The 22,039-nt window shown below is 43.1% G+C and overlaps 1 protein-coding gene across 1 annotated transcript; it reads left to right on the top strand.

The window, feature by feature from the left end:
• The first annotated feature begins 167 nt into the window (after positions 1-167).
• ZCCHC18 (zinc finger CCHC-type containing 18) lies at positions 168-3,333 on the top strand. Its single transcript, XM_027609328.1, has 3 exons — positions 168-309; positions 678-733; positions 946-3,333. Exon 3 carries the CDS (start codon positions 1,705-1,707, stop codon positions 2,914-2,916), a length of 1,212 nt encoding a protein of 403 aa, XP_027465129.1. The 5' UTR covers positions 168-309; positions 678-733; positions 946-1,704; the 3' UTR covers positions 2,917-3,333.
• The last annotated feature ends 18,706 nt before the right edge of the window (positions 3,334-22,039 follow it).

The following is a 22,039-nucleotide window of genomic DNA, read 5'->3' as shown; positions in this document are numbered from 1 at the left end:
CCGCTCATCAAGCTCTTTTGTGTCAATGGGCAGAAGCTAACTGAAGCGGCGGCTGCTGGGAGGGCTCAGCCGGTGGTTGGGGGAGGCCGCAGCTGCGGTGGGAACCGTGCTGCCTCGACTTCGCTACCCCTGGCTGGGAGGCTGTGCGGTGCAGCTCCATCCAGCAGCTCCGGTTCGCTCGGTGGCGGAGGAGGCGTCATCCTTTTCCCCTACAGGGCCGCGGGGACTGGAAGGCGGTAGCCGCAGCTGTCCACACCGGAGCATCCGCTGTCCACACCGGAGCATCCGCTGCCCACCAGCCGGGCACAGGTAAAAAAAAAAAAAAAAAGGCGGGGGGGAGCGCGATTGCCCGGCGCGCAGAGAGGAAGAGGAAGCTCCACCAGTACTGGGCGGCTCCCCATTTGGGGAATCGAGAACTGAGAGGCGGGGGAAGGAGCACTCCCACGGCCCCGCTGCGCTGAGGGAGGAGGTGGGGTTTTGCTGGATACTGCCAAAGGCTCAGGATTTGCCAGAATTGAAAGGGGGGGGGGGAGGCGTTTTTGGTAGGGGTCGTAAGGGACAAGGAGGAGATAATCACAAGCTGTCTGCTTTGAATCCCCTTTGCATTTCCCCATCTCTTCCTGGGGAGGAATATGAGGGTGTGCGTGTCCAATTCTTATTCCCTTTCTCCGTGGCAGGCCATCAGAGCCAAATCCGAACTTGAATTCTGTCTGAGCAGCTGATTGCAGAGCTGGTAGGCCAACAATTTCCCAGGGGACATGTAATGGAAGGGGTCACTTTGACTTGTATTCAGAAGGTGGGAGCGGGAATTTTCTGTCTGAAGATGGGAGATGGAATTTTCCCATCTGGCTACAGCGGAGGTGGGGGCGGGGAAAGGGAGCGGGATGAGGGATGAGGCTGCTTCTGACCCTTCCCTTCTCTGTCCTGCCCTACGCGACGACACAGTCTTGACGCCCTGAGGACTGGGATCTGCAAACCCCACTGGACGGAGGTCAAGACTGGGATCTGCAACCCCCCAGTGGACAGAGGTCGACCTACCCCGAAGGCGAGCTTTCTCATGGAGGGCACCTGTTGCAGAGGCTGGAAGTGAAATAAAGGCGTGCACTTGTTTCCGAGCTTATGTTTTATAATCCGAAAAATAAGGGGGGAAACTTTGAGAAGGGTGTGTGGTTAAGATCTGAAACGTGAGTTTAACGGATGTCTTTAAAATTTTTTTATTTGAGTATAGTTGACACACAATCACACGGATATCTTATTTATTATCATAAATCTGTGAGATTTAGACCATTGCACTCTATTTTGAGAGCCCAACAACAGCTCCACACACACTATTTCACCTAGAATTCAAAGCAGCAGTTGCCCTCCCTCCTGGAGGACTGGCCAGAGGGGATGGAAAAGTACCCTGCTAGCAGGAAGATACCCTTTAGCTCGAGAAAGTTGTAATTGCCAGTCTCCTGCAGGGTATTTTTAGGTCAGTGGGCAAATATAAAATGTACTGCGGGGTGTTCATTAAAGTGACGTGACTGCAGACCACTTCCCTGCAATCTACTACATTATTGACCTTTCCCCCCCTTTTTCTTTACAGTCCCTATTGAGATACAAGGAAGGCAGAGCCTGGGAACATTGGGGATTCCTCCTACAGATTAGGCTTTTCTAAAAAGCCTGAGCATCTTGTTATATTCAGATAGACAACCGTCATCCGTCATGGCTAGCATCATTGCACGTGTGGGTAATAGCCGGCGGCAAAACACACCCTTGCCACCTTGGGCCCATTCAACTTTGAGGTCCTTGGGGAGGAGTCTTGGTCCTTTAAGGGTCCACATGGCAGAAAGAAATGTGAAGCTCTTCTCCGGGAGAGTGGTGCCAGCCCAAGGGGAAGAAACCTTTGAAAACTGGCTGATCCAAGTCAATGGGGTCCTGCCCGATTGGAACATGTCTGAGGAGGAAAAGCTCAAGCGCTTGATGAAAACCCTTAGGGGCCCAGCCCAGGAAGTCATGCGTTTGCTCCAGGCCGCCAACCCCAATCTAAGTGTGGCTGATTTCCTACAGGCGATGAAACTGGTGTTTGGGGAGTCAGAAAGCAGTGTCACCGCCCATGGTAAATTTTTTAACACTTTGCAGGCACAAGGGGAGAAAGCCTCCCTTTATGTGATCCGTTTAGAAGTGCAGCTCCAAAATACTATTCAGGCAGGGATCATAGGTCAGAAAGATGCAAACCAGACTCACCTGCACCAGCTCCTTTTAGGAGCTGAGCTAAATAGGGACCTGCACTTTAGGCTGAAACATCTTCTCAGGATGTATGCAAATGATCAGGAGCATCTTCCTAATTTCTTGGAGTTAATCAAGATGATAAGGGAAGAAGAGGATTGGAATGACACTTTTATGAAACCGAAACAGCCCAAAAGGTCTGAGCTAATCTTAGAGAGGGCAGCAAGCCCTGTAGCATTTCAGGGCCCCCAGCCAATAGCAACCAGCAGCACCAACTGCAACGTGATAGAGGTAGATGATACCCTTGATGACTCAGATGAGGATGTGATCCTGGTGGAGTCTCAGGACCCTCTACTTACATCCGTCGATGCCCCGCCCCTCAGAGGCAGGGCCAGACCTCTCGATCCAATACTGGTCACTGATTCCTCCAACAGTTCCCGGGCTCAATCTCCCACCAGTGAGGGTTCTGGGTATAAGAATAATGGTCCTGGGGATACGCGTAGAGCCAGGAAGCGAAACTACACAATCTTCTGTTCTTATTGTGGTGAGGAGGGCCACTCAAAGGAAACCTGTAAGAGTGAGAGCAACAAGGCCCAGGTGATAGAGAATCTGATCATCACCCTGCAGAAGCTGACACATATAGAGGAGAGGTCAAAAGAGATTCCTGGTGAACACAATGACCTCTCTGGGCCTCTAGTAAGGTGCTAGAATGAGCCCTAAGTGAACCCTTAACTGTATTCAGATGGGAAAAAGAGCAGGGGTGGGAGTAGATTTCTATCTGCATTAATTAATCCACAAAGTGGCTTTATTGTGGGCAGAAGAGGTCTTGGATATCACCAAAGTGGAGGGGATAGCCTGAACTCTGTCCCTGCTCCCTCCTCTGTCTGCCTAAGGGTCTATTCTGTGTGTGTGTCTGATTCCTTGATGACTATTCTTTTTATGAAAGGAGTAGAACTCTGTTAAACCTTCACAAAATGAAGGAAAATACAAATTACCCAAAACTCTTCATCCTTATATAAACATTGTCAGTCCTTTGATGAATGCCCTTCTAGGTATTTCCCTGTAACTGTGTACCCAGATAGATATATGTATAGAAAAGTGAACAAATAAAAGTGCTGTTCTATACTGTGTATTTTTTACCAAACTATATATTGTGGAGTTCTGTGTCAATGAATATATATAAGCATCAAGTTCAATGTCTCTGTGTTTGATGTTACTTTTAAGAATATAGAGGAAAAATAAACAAGAATCAAATATAGAAGCTTTAGTGGGGGAGGGTCATACTGTGAAGTGGAGTTTTCACCAACCTCATTTACAGATGAGGAAAAGGGAAGCTGAAATTGGCGGAATTTCTCCCAAAAAGGCCCTTATCACAACTGACCTGTCTCCTAGGGTCAGGGTCAAATCTGCACCCACTAGTTGATATTCCAATGCTTTCTTCTCTAATGTATCCTGAGAAATGTGATGATGGACAGGGGTGGGGGCAAAAGTGGGAAATGGGTATTTTAGGAGGGTTCCATTCCTGTTCACTTAGGGAAGGAGCAGGGTAGATTCCTTAGACTGTGGCTACTGCTGCTTCTGGAGAACAGCTGGTGGCATCAATAAGACTGTCCTTTGGGCTGACACTACCCTCTGCTTCCTCCCTTAGTACTGAGAAAGCAGCCACTCATGAGAATTTAGTACCAGGAAGCTCAGCACCTCCCAAGCCTCCCCCTGGTTACAGGCTAGAGGACACCAAGGAGCTCAAGGAGTCTCAGCTAACCTTGTCCTGATCCAACAAATGGGAATAACCAAGGAAGGATGAAAAGCCATCTGGGTGCCAGGGCATATGAAAAAACATGGGAATCAGAAAGTCCACATACCCTTTTAGAACTGAGGACATTAATAGGAAAAGAGAGCACAGAAGAACCTTCCTGGACACCTGCTCCCGCCCATCTCACGGCCTCAGATTGGAGGGTGATAAAAAATGACCCTCTGTCCAAAGAACAGGGTCCCCTATACCCTATACCCTATATACCCTTTGTAGGTATATCAGTCCCTATCCTTGTGAGCAGGGCAAGGTTGATTGGGGCTGATTTTATTTAAGGCAGGGAATGCAGTGCAATGAATGCAGACCCGATGAGTTTGTCAGGGAGGAGATAGGGCTGAGAGGACAGAGTGTGCCACAGGAGGAGACAGCGTGTGGAGGTGAGGCAGCACAGAGCTGTAGAGGGAGGGGAGAGGAGAAGACAGGCAGGGGCGGAGAGGACACCTTGATTGCGCAGGGGATTCACATCGAGCCTGGTAGGAATGGCAGACTCTGGAGCTTTCACACAGAACCCTGGGCCGTGTGGTCCTGAGGGGAGGGAGGTGCTTGGGGCTCTAATTATGCTCGCAGTCGATGGCCCCTCAACAGGGGACAAAGGGGTGCAGGCTCAGGCCTCGGGCCTCGAGGGAGGGGTAGAAGCCAGGTAATGCGAGAAGCCCACTCAAGCCTTCTCTGGGCTGCCACACCTAGAACCTGCCAAGAAGTGCCTCTCCTTCCAGAATTGTCCCCCTCAGCTCCTCCCTGGCTTCTTGCTCCTGCTCCATCCCTGACCCCTTAATTTGACCTTACAGCCTCCCCCACAAGCCACACACACTCTCCCAGTGGAGGGAGGTGGAGGCTCAGCCTCCTGTGCTCTGTCAGCACCCCTCCCCTGACCCTAGCACCCCATGTTTGCTTCAAGCTTCCCCTCCTTAACCTCATGGGCAGAAGGAGACTGGGAGGGCCCTTCTGCCTCAGACCCTTTAGCTGAGAACTGGCCAGAGCAAAGGCTCATGAGTGATGAAGGATAGTTGGAAGACAGGCAGGCAGGGACAAGGGGCCCCTGCCCTAAGAGGAAACCACCCTTAAAAGGATTTTACACCACCCTGGAAGGAGCCCTCCACCCTTTCCCATGTGATAGGTAGATGACAAAAACCTGATTGTGTGACAGGTGCATGGAGGGTTAATCAGATTAAAACAGCCCGCCAGCAAGCCCCCAAAACCCCTAGACTCAGAAACTCCAGTGGCAACACTCTTGGGTCCCCTCCCTCTTCGGGAGCTTTGTACTATGGCTCAGTAAACTTTACTATCGCTCAATAAACTTTATCGCTCAATGAACTTTGCTCTGCTGCCCACTACTCTGCATCTGGTCTACCTCTTCACTCTTCAGAAGATGCATGACCAAGAACCCTGGGCACCAAAGGAAAATAAATCCTGTAACAACGAGGCCCACTTCTTGCATCCCTCTGTGGGCACTTCTGGGCCCCTGTCGGCCACCTCCATCTCTCCAGAGCCAAAAGAGACTCTCCCCCCACCCCCAGGCCAAAGGTAACTCCACTCAGGCCCCAAAGCCACAGGGGCTGCCAACATTCCCTGACTCTTGGTTTGTAAGCCCTTTATTCCTCCCTTTCTCTAAATCTTCCCTTGCAAGGAATCTGCCCACTCATCTATCCTAGATTAAAGTATCACCTTCTCTCAGTTTTACTCTATAAATGCTTGTCGAATAATTTACCCAAATAAACAGTTTATGTTGTCATAACTTCTTTCTGGGATCAAATAGGGAAAAAAGAAAAATAAATGTGACACCTACCACTGCCCTCCTTTTCACCGGTGTTAGTTTGGAGGTTCAGTATAGACCACCGCTTTGTAAAACCGTTCTATGATTCATCCCCATTTCTTCCCTCCCCCATCCTCCTCTTCGTCCTGTACACTTAAAATTGTCTGAATTTTTTATTTCACCAAAACGAGGCAAACCTGATACTTTATTTCACTTTGTGTAACATTGGCTTTTCCAGTATTCAGGACCTGGGCATTCAGATCAAACTAAGGGAGTTAGCCGAAAGAAGCCTTTTAGAGAATTTTGTGTCTGAAAGCCTTCATTTGAGAATTTGTTTTCCTTTTCCTTTCACTCTCAGTAATTGCTAAGAGATGAAATGAGTCTTTTTTTCAGGAGAAAGTAGCCTTTGCATGACCTTCCTGTGCATTACTCCCCTTCTTCTAGGTACTATTTTCCCTTGGTCTCTGACACCCCTGTCTCACAGCCCCCTCCCAGATCTTTTTGGTGCCTGCTTCTCAGTCTCCTTTGCTAAATCTTCTTTCTCTTCCTGATCCTTCCAAAACAGCAATAGAAATTAGAACTACCACAACTGTAATTTATTGAAAGCTTATTATGTGCCAGGTACCCTTGTGCCGAGCACTTTAAATGTAGTAGCTCTTTTTTTTTTTTTAAGATTTTATTTATTTATTTGAGAGACAGCGCGAGAGGGAAGAGGGTCAGAGGGAGAAGCAGACTCCCTGCTGAGCAGGGAGCCCGATGTGGGACTCGATCCCGGGACTCCAGGATCATGACCTGAGCTGAAGGCAGTCGCTTAACCAACTGAGCCACCCAGGCGCCCTAAATATAGTAGCTCTTTAATCTTCTGGTAACCCACTAAGATAGCTATTACTATCACTTTCTATTTCTAAATTACTGGGGGGGGTTGTTTTTTTTTAAGATTTTATTTATTTATTTGAGAGACACAGAGAGTGAGCGAGAGAGAGCAAGAGCCAGGGGGAGGGACAGAGGGAGAGAGAGAAGCCGACTCCCCACTGAGCAGGGAGCCTGAATGCAGAGCTCCATCCCAGGACCCTGGGATCATGACCTGAGCCAAAGGCAGAGGCTTAACCGACTGAGCCACCCAGGCGCCCCCTCTAATTTACTAGATGACATTAATTTAATTACTATTTTTTAAAGCTTTTTTATTTGAGAGAGAGAGAGAGGGCATGAGCAGGGGGAGGGGCAGAGGGAGAAGCGGACTCCCCACTGAGCAGGGAACGGGAAGCTGGGCTTAATCCCGGGGCCCCAGGATCATGACCTGAGCCAAAGGCAGATGCTTAACCAGTGAGCCACCCAGGCACCCCTAATTCAATTACTATTAATTGCCACCGATTTCTGATGAGAAAACAAGCTGGAAAATTAGGAAACTACCTAGGGTCATGCAGCTAATTAGTGGTGGAGCCAGGGATGAGATGCCTGGCTGACTGACTCCAAAGCCAGTGCTCCTTCCTAAGGTTAGTTCTCAGGCACAACACCCTCTGATGTAGGTGCTATTACTATCTGCATATGACACATGTATCTGCACATGACCCAGGTGCTATTACTATCTGCACAAAACCAGGTCTACACATATGAAGTGCTTGGCCAAACGTCATAAGAGCAAGTGGCTTGCGTGTCACACACAAGGATGGAATCTTCTAAAGAACGTTTCCTCTGACAGAAAGGAGGCTTTCTACCTTTTTCTTTCCCTCTGGGTTGCAGCTAGATCTCCTGCTGCCTGGCAGCCACCCCCATCCCCCATCTTCAGTTGCATTATCACATTCCATTCAAGCACTGTGTTGTTTCCCACCTATGCCTTAGGTGCAAATAGTTGTGAATTTAACATATGCAAGAGGAGAAAGCAGCAGCAATCTGTGGGGGAGGGATTAATTGTACAATTAGTGGTGCTAGGGAGACTTCACTACCGGATTGGAAAAAAGGATCAGTTTGCTTTCCCTCCTGATGACACTAAATATGAATTCCAGGTCAGTTTGATAAATAAATGTAGATTTTATGCAAATGTGTACTAATTCTGAAATAATATATGTTGTTGTTATGAAAGCAATAAGAATCAAATGTTCAAAAGCAACCCCTTTTAATTCTGCAAGAAAAGAAATATTTATTAGATCTCTGGATTGGAGAGAGATTTCCGCGGTTAAGAGTGATGACAGAAGTGATAAAGGAAGCACCAGTAACTCAGAAGACAGCATTAATAGAAATAAAAGAGAAACTGCAAGCTGAGAAGTCCGGGCAACAAATAAGGAAAACCATGGTAACAGCAATGTTCTATTGCGTTTCGATAGCTAACACTACTGAAGTCCTACAAAGTGCCAGGCATATTCTAAGAGCTCTACATGGCTTCATCTCATTTTCACAATAAACCCTGAGATAGATCCTAATATTATCTCCAGGTTCTAAAACATTCTTTCTTAAGTGGGAAAAAACCCAGAAAATGCAAAAAATGTAAATATACGGCTTAACAAATTACTATAAAGCAAACCACCACAGAGATCAAGGAATAGAATATTGCCAGTACTCCTGAAATCCCCAAGTCCCTGCCCATCAAACCACTCTCATGAGTTATGGCTGTTGTTTTCTTGCTTTTCTTTAGAGTTTTACCATTCAAAAACAAATCCCCAAACAATATTGTTTTTAGAACTTTATTTTTTGTTAAAGATTTTATTTATTTGACAGAGACACAGTGAGAGAGGGAACACAAGCAGGGGGAGTGGGAGAAGCAGGCTTCCCGCTGAGCAGGGAGCCGGATGCTGGGCTCGATCCCAGGACCCTGGGACCATGACCTGAGCCGAACACAGACGCTTAACGACTGAGCCACCCAGGCGCCCCTTTAGAAATTTATATAAATAGAACTGTAATGTATGTATCCTGGATCTTTCTGAGATTCAACTTTTTTTGCATGTAGCATTAGTTCATCATTTTCAGCATATTGCATTACAGCATTCCATTCTAGGAGTTTACAAGAAAGGATCCATTCCGCTGTTGATGGACATCTGGGTTGTTTCCAGTTTGGGGGCAATTATGAAAAATGTTTCTATGAACATCTTTTTTCTGTCTCCTGGTGCACATGTGCACACACAGGGCATATACCTAGTGTCGAGGCCACTTTAAGGCAACAGGCTTGAGCAAAGGAAATGGGAGCAAGGCAAAACAGCCAAAGGCTGTGACCGCCCACCGAGCTGAATGCAAACCGGCTTATTAAATAACCCACCTGGAAATAGCCATAGGCCCTAACTGACCAATTACAACCAGGCACAGTTCCTAAGATTACCAAAAAAGAAAATTCCGTAAGTCCCTGATGGGGTTTTGGGATATAGATGAGGTTCAATGGGGTGGAGTCCGGAGCTGACGACTAAGAAAGAATTCTTGAGACATCTTTGGTGCAAAATGGTGGTTTATTAAAGCTCGGGGATAGGACCTGAGGGCAGAAAGAGCTGCTGCCCCTGGTTGTGAGGGGTGGCTGATTATATACTATGGGGTTGGGGAAGGTAAGGAAAAGGGAGGTTTTAAAAGGTTTTTTTTATGTTAAAGAAGACTCACCGGATACCCGAGGCCTTGCCATTGTCAAGTTAAGGTTGTTTACCCCTCTAGTAGGCATTCACATTAAGATAGTTGGGAACTTCCTGGAAGAATGTCACACATGTCCCACCCAGGAGTGGGGGATGGGGGGAGGTTGCAGGGTGTCTGCTTATGCTTTATCTTCAGCCAGCCTTCTGTTCCCTCATCATCCCCATCCTCCCTTACTCCACCCTATAACTGTGGCCCCTTGCCACAGCCTCCTTGCAGACAGTCTCTCCTTTGCTGTCCTTTCCTCTCCGACCCTTGTGGTGTATTCCATAAACTTCTAGCTCTTTTGTCCTGCCTTGGGTGAACTCTTTTCACTGCCCGCACTGACAGCCCCCATCGGATCAGGGCACCCCACACTTAGGAGTGGAATCTGGCTCATAGAGTATGTGTACTTTAAACTTAGTACTATAGACTACCAAACTATCTACCAAAGTTGTACCAACTGCCACTTCCACCATCAGTGTTTAAGAGTTCCTGTTACTACATCAAGAACTTAACGATGTACTATATGCGGGCTAGAACATAATTAAAAAAAAAAGAGTTATTGTTGCTCCACATATTCACAAATACTGGGTATTGTCAACAAAGATTTATAACTTTCACTTAAGGTTTTAGACATCTTTTATTAAATTTAGTTCAAGGTACTAGATTTTGGGTGCTTTTGTAAATGTATTATTTGTGAATTTCATTTTCTAAGTGCTTATTGAGGGTATATAGAAATCTAATTGATCTTTTGATGTTGATTGTGTATACTGATTTATAATCTCTCTGAATGATTGTAAATTTTTATCTATAGCTTCTTTAGAACTTTCTGCATACACAAGCATCTCATCTGCAAATAATAATAGTTTTATTTCTTTTCCAATCCATAGTCATTTTATTTCTTTTTCTTGCCTCACTGCACCGTCAAGTACCTAGAGTACAAAAGTAGTGAGGGGGAACATCCTTGTCTTATTCCTGAACTCAAGAGGACCACTTTCAACAATTTAACATGAAGCAGGACACTGGCTACAAATTTTGGTATACCATTTATCCGATTAAAGATATTTCCTTCCATTCCTAATTTACCAAGAGTTTTTAAAATCTTCAGTGGATGTTCAATGTTATTGAATGCTTTTCTGTACCTATTAAGATGATATCTTTTTTCTTTTATCTCTTGATATGTTAAATTACATTGTTTGTTTTTTATTTTTATTTATTTTTTAAAGATTTTATTTACTTATTTGACAGAGAGAGACACAGCGAGAGAGGGAACACAAGCGCGGGGGAGTGGGAGAGGGAGAAGCAAGCTCCCCGCTGAGCAGGGAGCCCGATGCGGGGCTCGATCCCAGGATCCTGAGATCATGACCTGAGCCGAAGGCAGACACTTAACGACTGAGCCACCCAGGCGCCCCGTTTTTTTTTTTTAATAATAAAACAACTAGGCATTCCTGGATTTGGTCCTGATTTATTTTTTTTAAAGATTTTATTTACTTATTTGACAGAGAGAGAGAGCATGAGCAGGGGGGAGGGACAGAGGGAGAAGCAGACTCCCTGCTGAGCAGGGAGCCTGATATGGGACTCCATCCCAGGACCCTGGGATCATGACCTGTGCTGAAGTCAGACGCTTCACCTACTGAGCCACCCAGAGGCCTGGTCTTGACTTATTTGATCCTGATTTACTATAATTGTTGTATACTACTGGATTCAATTTGCTAATATTTTGTTTAGGATTTTTGTATCTTTGTCCATAAGAAATATTAGCCTGTAATTTTCCTTTCTTTTAATGTCCTTGTTAGATATTAGTATCAAAGATTTGCTGACCTCATAAAACTAGCTGAGGAGTACAACCTCTTTTTTCTCTTCCTTTGGCTCTCCCCATTTCAAACAAAAAAACTGAGGTCCAAGATGTTTAAATAGATTCTTCTTCATATCTGTATTATATCCAGTTATTTGCTTATGACCACGGTTTGTTGAACCAGCATCTGTATATTCATGTTTCTGATGTTTCACTATTATAAACCTGCTGAGAAGAACATCCTCAGTCACATACAGGTTGGCACATGTGACCAATTATTTCCTGAAAACACATTCCTAGAAGTAGAGCTGCTGAATGAAGGACTATGTTCCACAGGAACCAGAAGGGGAGTTGGCCCATGACATGACCGACTTTGGTAGCACTGGCTCACATTTAGGGCCCTTCTTCATTTCTTAATATATATATTTTTAAACAGGAATTTTCTGACATTTGTTTTTTTTTTAAAGATTTTATTTATTTATTTGAGAGAGAGAGAGCACAAGCAGGGGGAGGGGCAGAGGGAGAGGGAGAAGCAGACTCTCTGCTGAGCAGGAAGCCTGACATGGGGCTGGATCACAGGACCCTGGGATCATGACCTGAGCCGAAGGCAGACACTTAACCTGACTGAGCCACCCAGCTGCCCCAATTTCTTAATATTCTTATAATACTCTTTGACTCTGGGCTACTAGACTTTTATTTTTGTTTTTTAGACTTTATGCTTTTTAAATCATCTCTACACCCAATGTGGGGCTTGAACTCACAACCCCAAGATCAAGAGTTGCATGCTCCACCAACAGAGCCACCCAGGCACCCCTAGACTTTAATACGTAATATTTAGAGATCGAGTCCGATCTAAGAAATCACCAAATTACTTAAACTTTCAAATAATTTAGGTTTTTTTCCTTAACTTTTTTTAACGGAATTTTCAAACACACACAAAAGTACAGAGAATGGTTTAATAAACCCCCACGTTCCCATCACCCAGCTTCAAGAATTATCAACACTGCGTATCTTGTTTTGTCTATAATCCCACATTTTTAATAGGATACTTTATTTATTTAAAGATTTTTTTTAAAGTTGCTCAGTTGTAACAGTTTTTCTTTTAAGATTTTATTTATTCATTTGTCGAGAGAGAGAGAGAGAGAGAGAGAGAGAGAGAGAGCACAAGCAGGGGGAGCTGCAGGCAGAGGGAAAAGCAGGCTCCCTGCTGAGCAAGGAGCCCGGCGCGGAACTCGATCTCAGGACTTTGGGATCAGGACCTGAATGGAAGGCTTAACCAACTGAGCCACCCAGGCGTCCCCATTTAAAGATTTTATTTTTAAGTAATCTCTACACCCAATGTGGTGCTCGAACTCACAGCGCTGAGATCAAGAGTTGCATGTTCCAACGAAGTCTGCCAGGTGCCCCTTAATAGTGTACTTTAAATCAATTATAGACATCATATCAAATGGTATGATTCTTCTATACTTTATTCATAGTTCTATCTCCCCTTTTTCATTCCAAATATTCTTTTATCAGAGTAAAATTATATAACATGAAATTCACCATTTTAACCATATTGAAGTGTATAATGCAGTGGCATTTAGGACATATTCAATTCGTTTTATTTGTGCATTTTTCTTTATTCTGGGTCAGTTTTTCTTGAGGTTTTTTTTTACTAATCCTTTGGACAAATTCACATTTGGTTCAGCTGACTCTTCTACTGTTTCTTCTGTTTTCTACCTCATTGATTTCCACTCTTTATTAATCCTCCTTTCTACCCTACCTAGATTATTATACTGGACATTTGCAACATATATTTTCAGTCTTTCTTCACTTTAAATATATGCACTTTGGCTTTAAATTTGCTTTTGAGTACTGTTTGAGGTGCATTCTACAAGCTTGGCTGAAAAGCAGATTTTTCATTATTACTCAGTTCTACATGTTTATCCATTTCCAGCAAATGCAGGCACTTTTCTGGTGAAGACTCATGGCAGAATTTAGTCTCAAGATGGACACAGACTTCTGTAAACTTCCAGATTCACAGCTCCAAACACTTACCGTTCACCCTAGCTGAATACTATATCTTGAGGTACTTGATGTAGATAATGTTCGGGTTTGGAGCCGACGACGAAGAAAGAATTCTGAGACATCTTCGATGCAAAAAGGTGGTTTTATTAAAGCACGGGGACAGGACCCATGGGTGGAAAAAGCTGCACTGGGGTCATGAGTGGACCATTATATACTTTCAAGTTGGGAGGGGGTTAGAGATAGTACAAGTCTCTAAGGAATTTTGGAAGCAAGGTTTCTAGGACCTTGAGGGGGCTAGCTATTGTTTTTTTTTTTTAAAGATTTTATTTATTTATTTGACAGAGAGAGACAGCTAGAGCAGGAACACAAGCAGGGGGAGTGAGAGAGGGAGAAGCAGGCTCCCCGCAGAGCAGGGAGCCCGATGTGGGACTCGATCCCAGGACCCTGGGATCATGACCTGAGCCGAAGGCAGACGCTTAACGACTGAGCCACCCAGGCGCCCGGGGCTAGCTATTGTTAGGAAAAGGTCATTTATTACTGTCTAGTAAAACCCTAGTCATGAGACCCTTCAGATATATATCAGTGGACCATAAACTTGGGGAATGATTGCCAACATGTATCTAGGGGGGTAGGGATAAAGGAAGTTTCCACAGGAATTTTTATACGTTAAAGTAGATTTACAGGATCCTGGGGGATCGGGCTAAGACTGCCTTTTGCCCTTAGCAAAGCATTAACACTGAGGCAGCTGAGTCCCTAGAGAAAGGCCACTCTTCCTGTTTTGAGGACTTGTTGATAGGCTGTAGGCAATAAGGAAATTTAATTTTTTCTTTTGCCTTTGTTTCCCACATCAGTATTCAATCGGGATGCCTGGGTGGCTCAGTCAGTTAAGCATGTGCCTTTGGCTCAGGTCATGATCCCAGGGTCCTGGGATTGAGTCTTGCATCGGGCTCCTTGCTCCACAGGGAGCCTGCTTCTCCCTCTGCCTGCTGCATGCTCTCTCTCTCTCAAATAAATAAAGTCTTAAAAAAAGAAAAAAATCTGACCTCACTCACTTTTTCTGGAATGATACTGCATCACTCCCTTCTGTGTTGGGCTATCCTAAATCCTTTTGTAAGGATAAAACTGCTCTCAATAACACACTGATGAAAAATAAGATAACCACAAATTTGTTTCAAGTGACACATGTTGCTACACTGTACCAACTAAGCCATGTTCCTCAGTCCAGCTTTTGGGAGTGGGGCACTGGCTGAGCTCTTCACATAGTGCTACTGTGATTCCAATCTGAATACTGCACTTTATGTAAAAGTGTACAGCCAGTTTGCCTATGGAAAAGTTGGGCAGTTGGATAAAGAGAGGAGGGACATGACTTGGGCATTCATTCCTAAAACTCTGGCTCATTCCCTTACAAGCTGTGTGAACTTGGGCAAGGTAGTTAACCTCTCTGTGCTTCAGCTTCCTCATTGGTAAAATGGAGTAGTAGCAGAAGTCCCTCGTAGGGTTTTAGTGAGAATTAAGTGAATGAACACTTGCAGTATTTATTTTTTTTAAGATTTATTTATTTTAGAGAGAGAGAGGGTGGGGAGGGGCAGAGAGAGTCTTACGCACACTCCATGCTGAGTGTAGAGCCACACAGGGCTTGATTTCAAGACCCTGGGATCAGGATGTGAGCCAAAACCAAGAGTCAGAAGCTTAACCAACTATGCCACCCAGGGGCCCCATCACTTGCAAAGTCTTCAAAAGAGTACCTGGTGCACTGTAAATGTTGCACCATGGATGACCATCATAACTATACCAAACACCTCTCTTCAAACTCTGAACAGCCTTGTAGATGGGCTTACCTAGGCCCTCCATTTTAGCCTCTTCACAGGGAATTTCATTAAACTCAGTAGCCTTAAGCTACTTTACAACCCACGTGAAGGAGAGAATAAAAACCTCTAAGTGAGGGGCGTCTAGGTGGCTCAGTTGGTTGAACACTGGATTCTTGGTTTTGGCTCAGGTCACGAGCTCAGGGTCATGGAATTGAGCCCTGCATTGGGTCCTGTGCCAGGCCCTGCACTGGGCCAGCACTCAGTGCAGAGTCTGCCTGAGATTCTCTCTCTCCCTCTCCCACTGCCCCTCCCCACCACTCACTCTCTCTCTCTCTAAAATAAATAAATAAATCTCTAAGTGAAATTAACCAAATAATTCCTTTTAGGACAGGAACTATTTTTGCATTAGGAACACAGTTGCAGGGATGCCTGCTTAGCTAAGAAAGTAAGTGAGGCTGTCTGGATGGAGCTGAGATGGCCTGGGACTAGAGGAAGATAGCTGCTAAACTTCTCTGCAGAAGACTAACTGCTGAAGGAACTCTGGAGGATGGGAGCTGCTAAGCCAAGGAAGTGAGGAAGCCCAAGGGCCAAGCAGGAGGCTGAAATGGAAGAGAAATCTGAGTGAAACTGAAGAAACTGAAATTCTTCTGTATAATTTGCTGACAGTTAATTTTTTTATTGGTTGGCCTTGCAAAAAAGTAATTTATTTTAACATGGTTTAGCATAGCATATGCTCAATTAAAAATGAAACAGCTTTCAAACCCAGAAGGGGATAAAGTGAAAGTGAAAGTTTCCCCTGACTTCGTGCAGTGGTCTGATATGTGTTCTTCCAGATCTGCTTTTACACAAACACAAACACACATGCTCTTGTTCTTTATATATATAAATAAATTAGGTCATAGCAGGCACTTGGTTCTGACATTCCCTTTCATGTTATCTGCTGTGTTGGGATCAACTTCTTTCACTGTCCTGAACCTTCAGCAAGATCCTGCTACCTGCTTTGTGCTAGGTCTTTGGAATAGCTCCTTAATTTCTATCAATAGTTTCTCCCAGAGAAAGGAAGAAATTACAGTTTTACTTTACTTTATTCATTTAATAACATGATTACAACCACTGCTTATGGTGCTTTTACTGTCAGGCAATCTCTTTGGTGCTTTACTTAAATTCTCACATCACTTCCTCAGAATCACCCCTTGGAAGTCAATCTCACTATTATCCCATGTGGATTTACAGATGAGACTGAAGAGGCCCAAGAGCTAAACAGGAGAACATTAAGGAGGGAAGTAAACATGCCAGTGGCAGGACTCAGACCTGTAGTGTCTATTTAAGTCTTCACAATTATGTTATGGGGACACTCTCACCACAAATGAGGCAACTGAGGCTACAGAGTCTGCAGAGCACAATGAAGCCACTGAGAATCTACCAGTCCTCTCATTTCATAGGTATATCCCTTCCTGTAAAACACTGATGAAAGCAAGCAAGGAAGGAAAGATCTAAATGAATGGAGAGACATGCAATGTTCATTGATTGGAAAGCTCACAATAAAGATGTCAATTCTCTCCAAAGTAATCTATAGGTTTAACATAATTACTATCAAAATGCCAGCAAGATTTTTCATAGACGCAGACAAGCTTATTTTAAAATTTATGAGGAAAACCAAAATAACTATGATAGCTAAAACAGTTTTGGGAAAGAATAACAAACTGGGGAGAATTACTCTATTCAATGATAAGACTTATATAACTACAGTAGATTGAGACAGTGTGATATTACAGGAATATTAGAAATAGATCAGAGAAAACAGAGAACCCAGAAATAGACCAACACAAATATGTCTAACTGATTTTTTAAAAGACTTTATTTATTTGTCAGAGAGAGAGAGAGCACAAGCTGGGGGAGTGGTAGGCAGAGGGAGAAGCAAGCTCCCCACTGAGCAAGAAGCCTGATGCAGGGCTAGATCCCAGGACCCCGGGATCATGACCTGAGGTGAAGATAGACGCTCCACCAACTGATCCACCCAGGCACCCCCCAACATGGGACTCAAACTCATGACCCCGAGACCAAGAGTCACATACACTTCTGACTGAACCAGCCAGGAGCCCCTCCAACTGATTTTTGATAAAGGTGTAAAAAAGATTCACTAAGAGTCAAGAAAGATTCTTGTAAAAAGAGTTCTGTAAAAAGATTCAAGAAGAATAGCTTTTTCAAAAAATGGTGCATGAACAACTGAACATCCATCAACAACAACAAAAATATTAACTTCAACTTGAAACTCACACCAGATAGAAAAATTAACTGAAAATGAATCATGGGCTTAAGTGTAAAATGTAAAACTATGAAACTTTTAGCAGAAAAACTAAGAGAAAATCTTGGGACCTAGATCTTGCCAAAATGTTCTTAGACAAGACACCAAAACACATGACATCCATAAAAAAAAGACATTATAAACTGGACTTCACCAATATTAAAAACTCTTGTGCTCTAACAGATGCTGTTAAGAGGATGAAAAGACAAGCTACAGACTGGGAAAAATAATTGCAAACCACATATCTGACAAAGGATTGGTATTCAAAATATATAAAGAACTCTCAGAACTGAACAGTAAAAAAACCCCAAATGTTTCAATTCGAAAATGAGCAAAAACACATTAAGAGAATTGCATCAAAGAGAGTATACAGATGAAAACCAGCACATGAAAAGATACTCAACATCATTAGTCATTAGGGAAACACAAATTAAAACCACAAGAAACTACCATTATACACCCAACAGAACAGCTAAAATATAAAATAGTAATATCACATGTTGGCAAAGATCTGGAAAATGGGATCTTTCATAGAGTGAAGTTGGGAATGTAAAATGGTAAGTCTTTTAAAATCATTCTGGCAGTTTCTTGCAAAACTAAACACACACTTACCATGTAACCCCATAAATACATTCTTGGGCATTTATCCAAGAGAAATGCAAATATGTTCACACAAAAACCTATATTCAAATATTCATTGCAGCTTTATTCAATGGCAAAACCAGGAAACAACCCAAATGTCCTTCAGTTAGTGACTGGATAAACAAATTCTGGTATATCTAGCCAATGGAATACTACTCAGCAATAAAAAGGAACAAGCTATTGATACACACAGCAGCCCAGATGGACCTCAAGAGCATTTCACTTAGTGAAAAAAGTCAATTCCCAAAGGTTATGTACTATTAGATTCCATTTACATAACATTCTTGAAATGCCCAAGAGACTGAGAATAGATCAATCATTGCCAGGGTGTAAGGATGGAGCAGAGGGTGTGAATATAAAGGGGGTAGCAAAAGGGAGCCCTTCTGAGATAACAGAACAGTTTTATATCTTGACTGTGGTGGTTACACAAATGTATACACAGGATAAAACTCTACAGAATCACACACACACACACACACACACACACACACACACACACACACACAAATAAATGCATGTAAAAAATGATGAAAACTGAATAAAGTCTCTGGTCCAGTTAACGATATTGTACCAATATCAGTTACCTGGATTTGATATTGTACTACAATTACATAAGATATACCACCACAGAGAGAAGTTTGGTGGCAGGTACTTGGACCTCTATGCATTACTTTTGCAATTTCCTGTGAGTCTATATTTAAAAACAAAATGTTAAAAAAAAAAAGCCACTATGGGTTTCCAGAGTTTCACAAAGTAGCGTTAGTAAATTTAATTACTAGACTCATTCTTTGTAAGTTGCTTTCCATGCATAGCTGGAGTGGTTTAAAAACTCCCCTCCTTTTGGCAAGTTTTGCAAATGTGCTCAAATGAAATGAAATGTACTAGTGCTTCTTTTTAAAATTCTGACAGGGGCACCTGGGTGGCTCAGTCGGTTAAGTGTCTGCCTTTGGCTCAGGTCATGATCTTGGGGTCCTGGGATGGAGCCCCGTGCTGGGCTCTCTGCTCAGCGGGAAGTCTGCTTCTCCCTTGCCCTCTGTGCTCTCTCTCTTTCAAATAAATAAATAAATAGATCTTTAAAATAAAACAAAATTGAGTTATTTTTATGATACATTTTAAAATAACATTATAGGCACATGGTAAAAAGATATTACTAATAGTTTTTAGACCCTAAAGAGCTCTTGCTTATGTAGGTTACAGATCTACCAACATTTACTCTATTAGAAATCAAAACTGAAAATATCTAAAAATATTTATTAATTCATCAAAAATAAGTGACTACTTAACATAAATAATATATTTTATTAAAATAACTGTATTTTCCAAAATAAAAAATAATTTAGAGATGTTTTATATATTTGGAAATCTCTTTAATGTCTGCCTTAATACAAGACAGTTTGCTTCTGCATTGTGATATGGTTGTTTTGGTTGAAGTATATGAAAAGAAATCCAACTTTATGGAGATATGTACCGGGAAAAAGGAGGATTTCCCAGACCTTTGAAAGGGTCTCAGGTGTCAGCTGTCCCCAGAGTCATCAGACCACACTTGGAGAACCACAATGGTGGAGATACATACTGAAATTTTACAAAGGAAATGTTAGAATGTCTGCAACTTGAATTAAAATACTCCAAAATATATACATAGTACACACACACACACACACACACACACACACACACAATCAATTCTCATTATATGTGGTAGTTATATTCAATAATGTCACCACAGGCAGTGAATTAGCAAATACTGAGCCATTGTTCCAAGTGAAAATGCTGAGTGAGGTTCCTGCAAGCCCCTGGTCACATTCCCATCAACCAACCAATACATAACCTTGTTTCACTTGTGTTTCCCTTTAAAGACACCTTATTTTATTTTTCTTAATGACTTATGTGCAGCATTCATTTATAATAAAATACTAGCTGAGAAGGGTTTAACATTTTCCTGAACCAGGATAACATGACCTTAAATTTCTCTGGCTCTCAGCCTTACAACAACGTTGTCTACTATGCTTGTTAAAATTCCATTTTTATCTCATGAATCCACAAATATAGCTGCTTTTCCATCTTTTCCACAGCTTCATCACACACAATAAATATTTTAGCACTTTCTGCAGTGGCATCACATATAGATCAACAAATTTCTTTTCCTAGATGTACTGCTTTGTTAATTTATTACTTTTTTTAAAAAAGATTTTATTTGTGAGAGAGAGAGAGAGAGAGCACAAGCAGGGGGAGCAGCAGGCAGAGGGAGAAGCAGGCTCCCCGCTGAGCAAGGAGCCCAATGTGGGACTCGATCCCAGGGCCCTGGGATCATGGCCTGTGCCGAAGGCAGATGCTTAACTGACTGAGCCACCCAGGCATCCCTAATTCAATAAACTGAACTCACAGCCAACAGCACTATAACTCAGGCATGAATGAAGCTTATCTCATACACGCATTTTCTCTTTAAGGTATATCACAGTCTTCTTGCTGTATCAGCTATTGACCCCTGTTCACTCCCTTATGTTCATTGAGGAATATGGCATCTCAATTAATTTCTACTTCTCCACCCCCAAGGTTCCCATTATCTTAAGTGATTTCAAGTTTTACATTTTTACTAATTTAACAGCTTGGCCTCTTATTCCTTGATCCTCTTATCTCCAATGACCTTCTTCCATAGTCATTCCTTGAACTGTGTGATCACCTAGAATTTTCTTTACCCTTGAAACAATGAACTTTAGTCTACTACTATCTCTCTAACTCATTCCCTCTCTGATTGGGAGGGTCGGAGATGGTTTCCTTCATGCCTGGTGCCTTAGTGGGAATATCTAGAATGCTGGGCACAGCTGGGCTGTATGTGCACGTGTGCTCTCTCTCTCTCCATGTTGTCTCATGATCTCTCCATGTGATCTCTCCAGCAGGGAGATCAGACTTCTTACATGATTGCTCAGGGAAATGATTACTGGGACGAATGGTTAATAGGAGCCACATGTTAAAGCCTACCACTCCTTAATCCACTGCAGTCTGGCAACACTCCTTGTCACTCTACCGTAATCACAATCTCTGAGGTAAAGACCTCTCAGTTGTTAAATCCAATGCATACTTCTCAGTACTTACTTTGCTTGCTTTTCCTGCTGAATTGGGCCCTATTGACCACTAACACTTTCGTGAAACTCTCTTCCCCTGGCTTCTCTATACCATTTTTTTTTTTTTTTTTTTTGCTGTGCCTTTAATTTTTTTGGCTGTTTCTCAGTCTCCTAAAGTGACTCATTTCTTATGGCTCTCCCCTTAACTACTGGGCTTTGTTATCAATTCTCTTCTCACTCTGCATGTGCTCTCTGGTTACATCATCCACACCTATGGCCTTATCTGTTACTTACCTACTGAGGATTCCTCAATATACATCTCCATCCCAGATCTCTCTCCAGTCCTCCAGACTCATATGTACTCTGACTTGGATGGTACCTCAAATGTGGCCAAAGCCAAATTCATCTTCTCCCTTAAACTTGCTTGCCTCTATCCTATATTGACCAACCTTCCAGATGGCCAAGGCAGAAACTTGAAGTCGTCCTTAAGTCTACTCTCTCAAATCCCCGTCATATACTTTGTTACCAATCCCTGACCCTTCAACATTCTATGAAGCTCCTCAATTTATCCATTCTTCTCCCTCCCAGATACTAGATCTGGCAGAGGACTGAGGAGGGGTCTTAGCATGTTATAAGGATCTATAAATTGCATAGAAAGTATAGTTTACTGCAATAAACTCAAATAATGTTTTTAAAATTTTTAAAAAGATTTTATTTTTAAGTAATCTCCACACCCAACATGGGGTTTGAACTCACAACCTGAAGGTCAAAAGTTGCATGCTCTATGGATTGAGCCAGTCAGGCTCCCCTCAGATAATGTTTTTTAAAAAAGCAGAGGTGACCAAGAGATACCACAGGATAGGGGATATTTAAAGAGTAAAGCTCCTCATGGAAAGAGGCACTGAGCTTGGTGGTAGCAGGATTCTGCCTGGTCACAAGGAAGTTATTTTCAGCTCACGGGAAAGCCCAACTAGGGTCTTATCAGGCTTCTCCTGAACCTGCCATCCTGAAACTTCATCACGGCTAGCTTATCTGGTTATAAAAACTGCTTTTATCAAGCC

Source organism: Zalophus californianus, chromosome X, assembly GCF_009762305.2.
Source record: "Zalophus californianus isolate mZalCal1 chromosome X, mZalCal1.pri.v2, whole genome shotgun sequence".
Classification (NCBI taxonomy): domain Eukaryota; kingdom Metazoa; phylum Chordata; class Mammalia; order Carnivora; family Otariidae; genus Zalophus; species Zalophus californianus.
This window is presented reverse-complemented; position numbering and strand designations above follow the sequence as displayed.

Excerpts from the sequence above, each read along its gene's own strand:
- ZCCHC18 (XM_027609328.1), top strand. The coding sequence starts at position 1,705 with ATGGCTAGCATCATTGCACGTGTGGGTAATAGCCGGCGGCAAAACACA.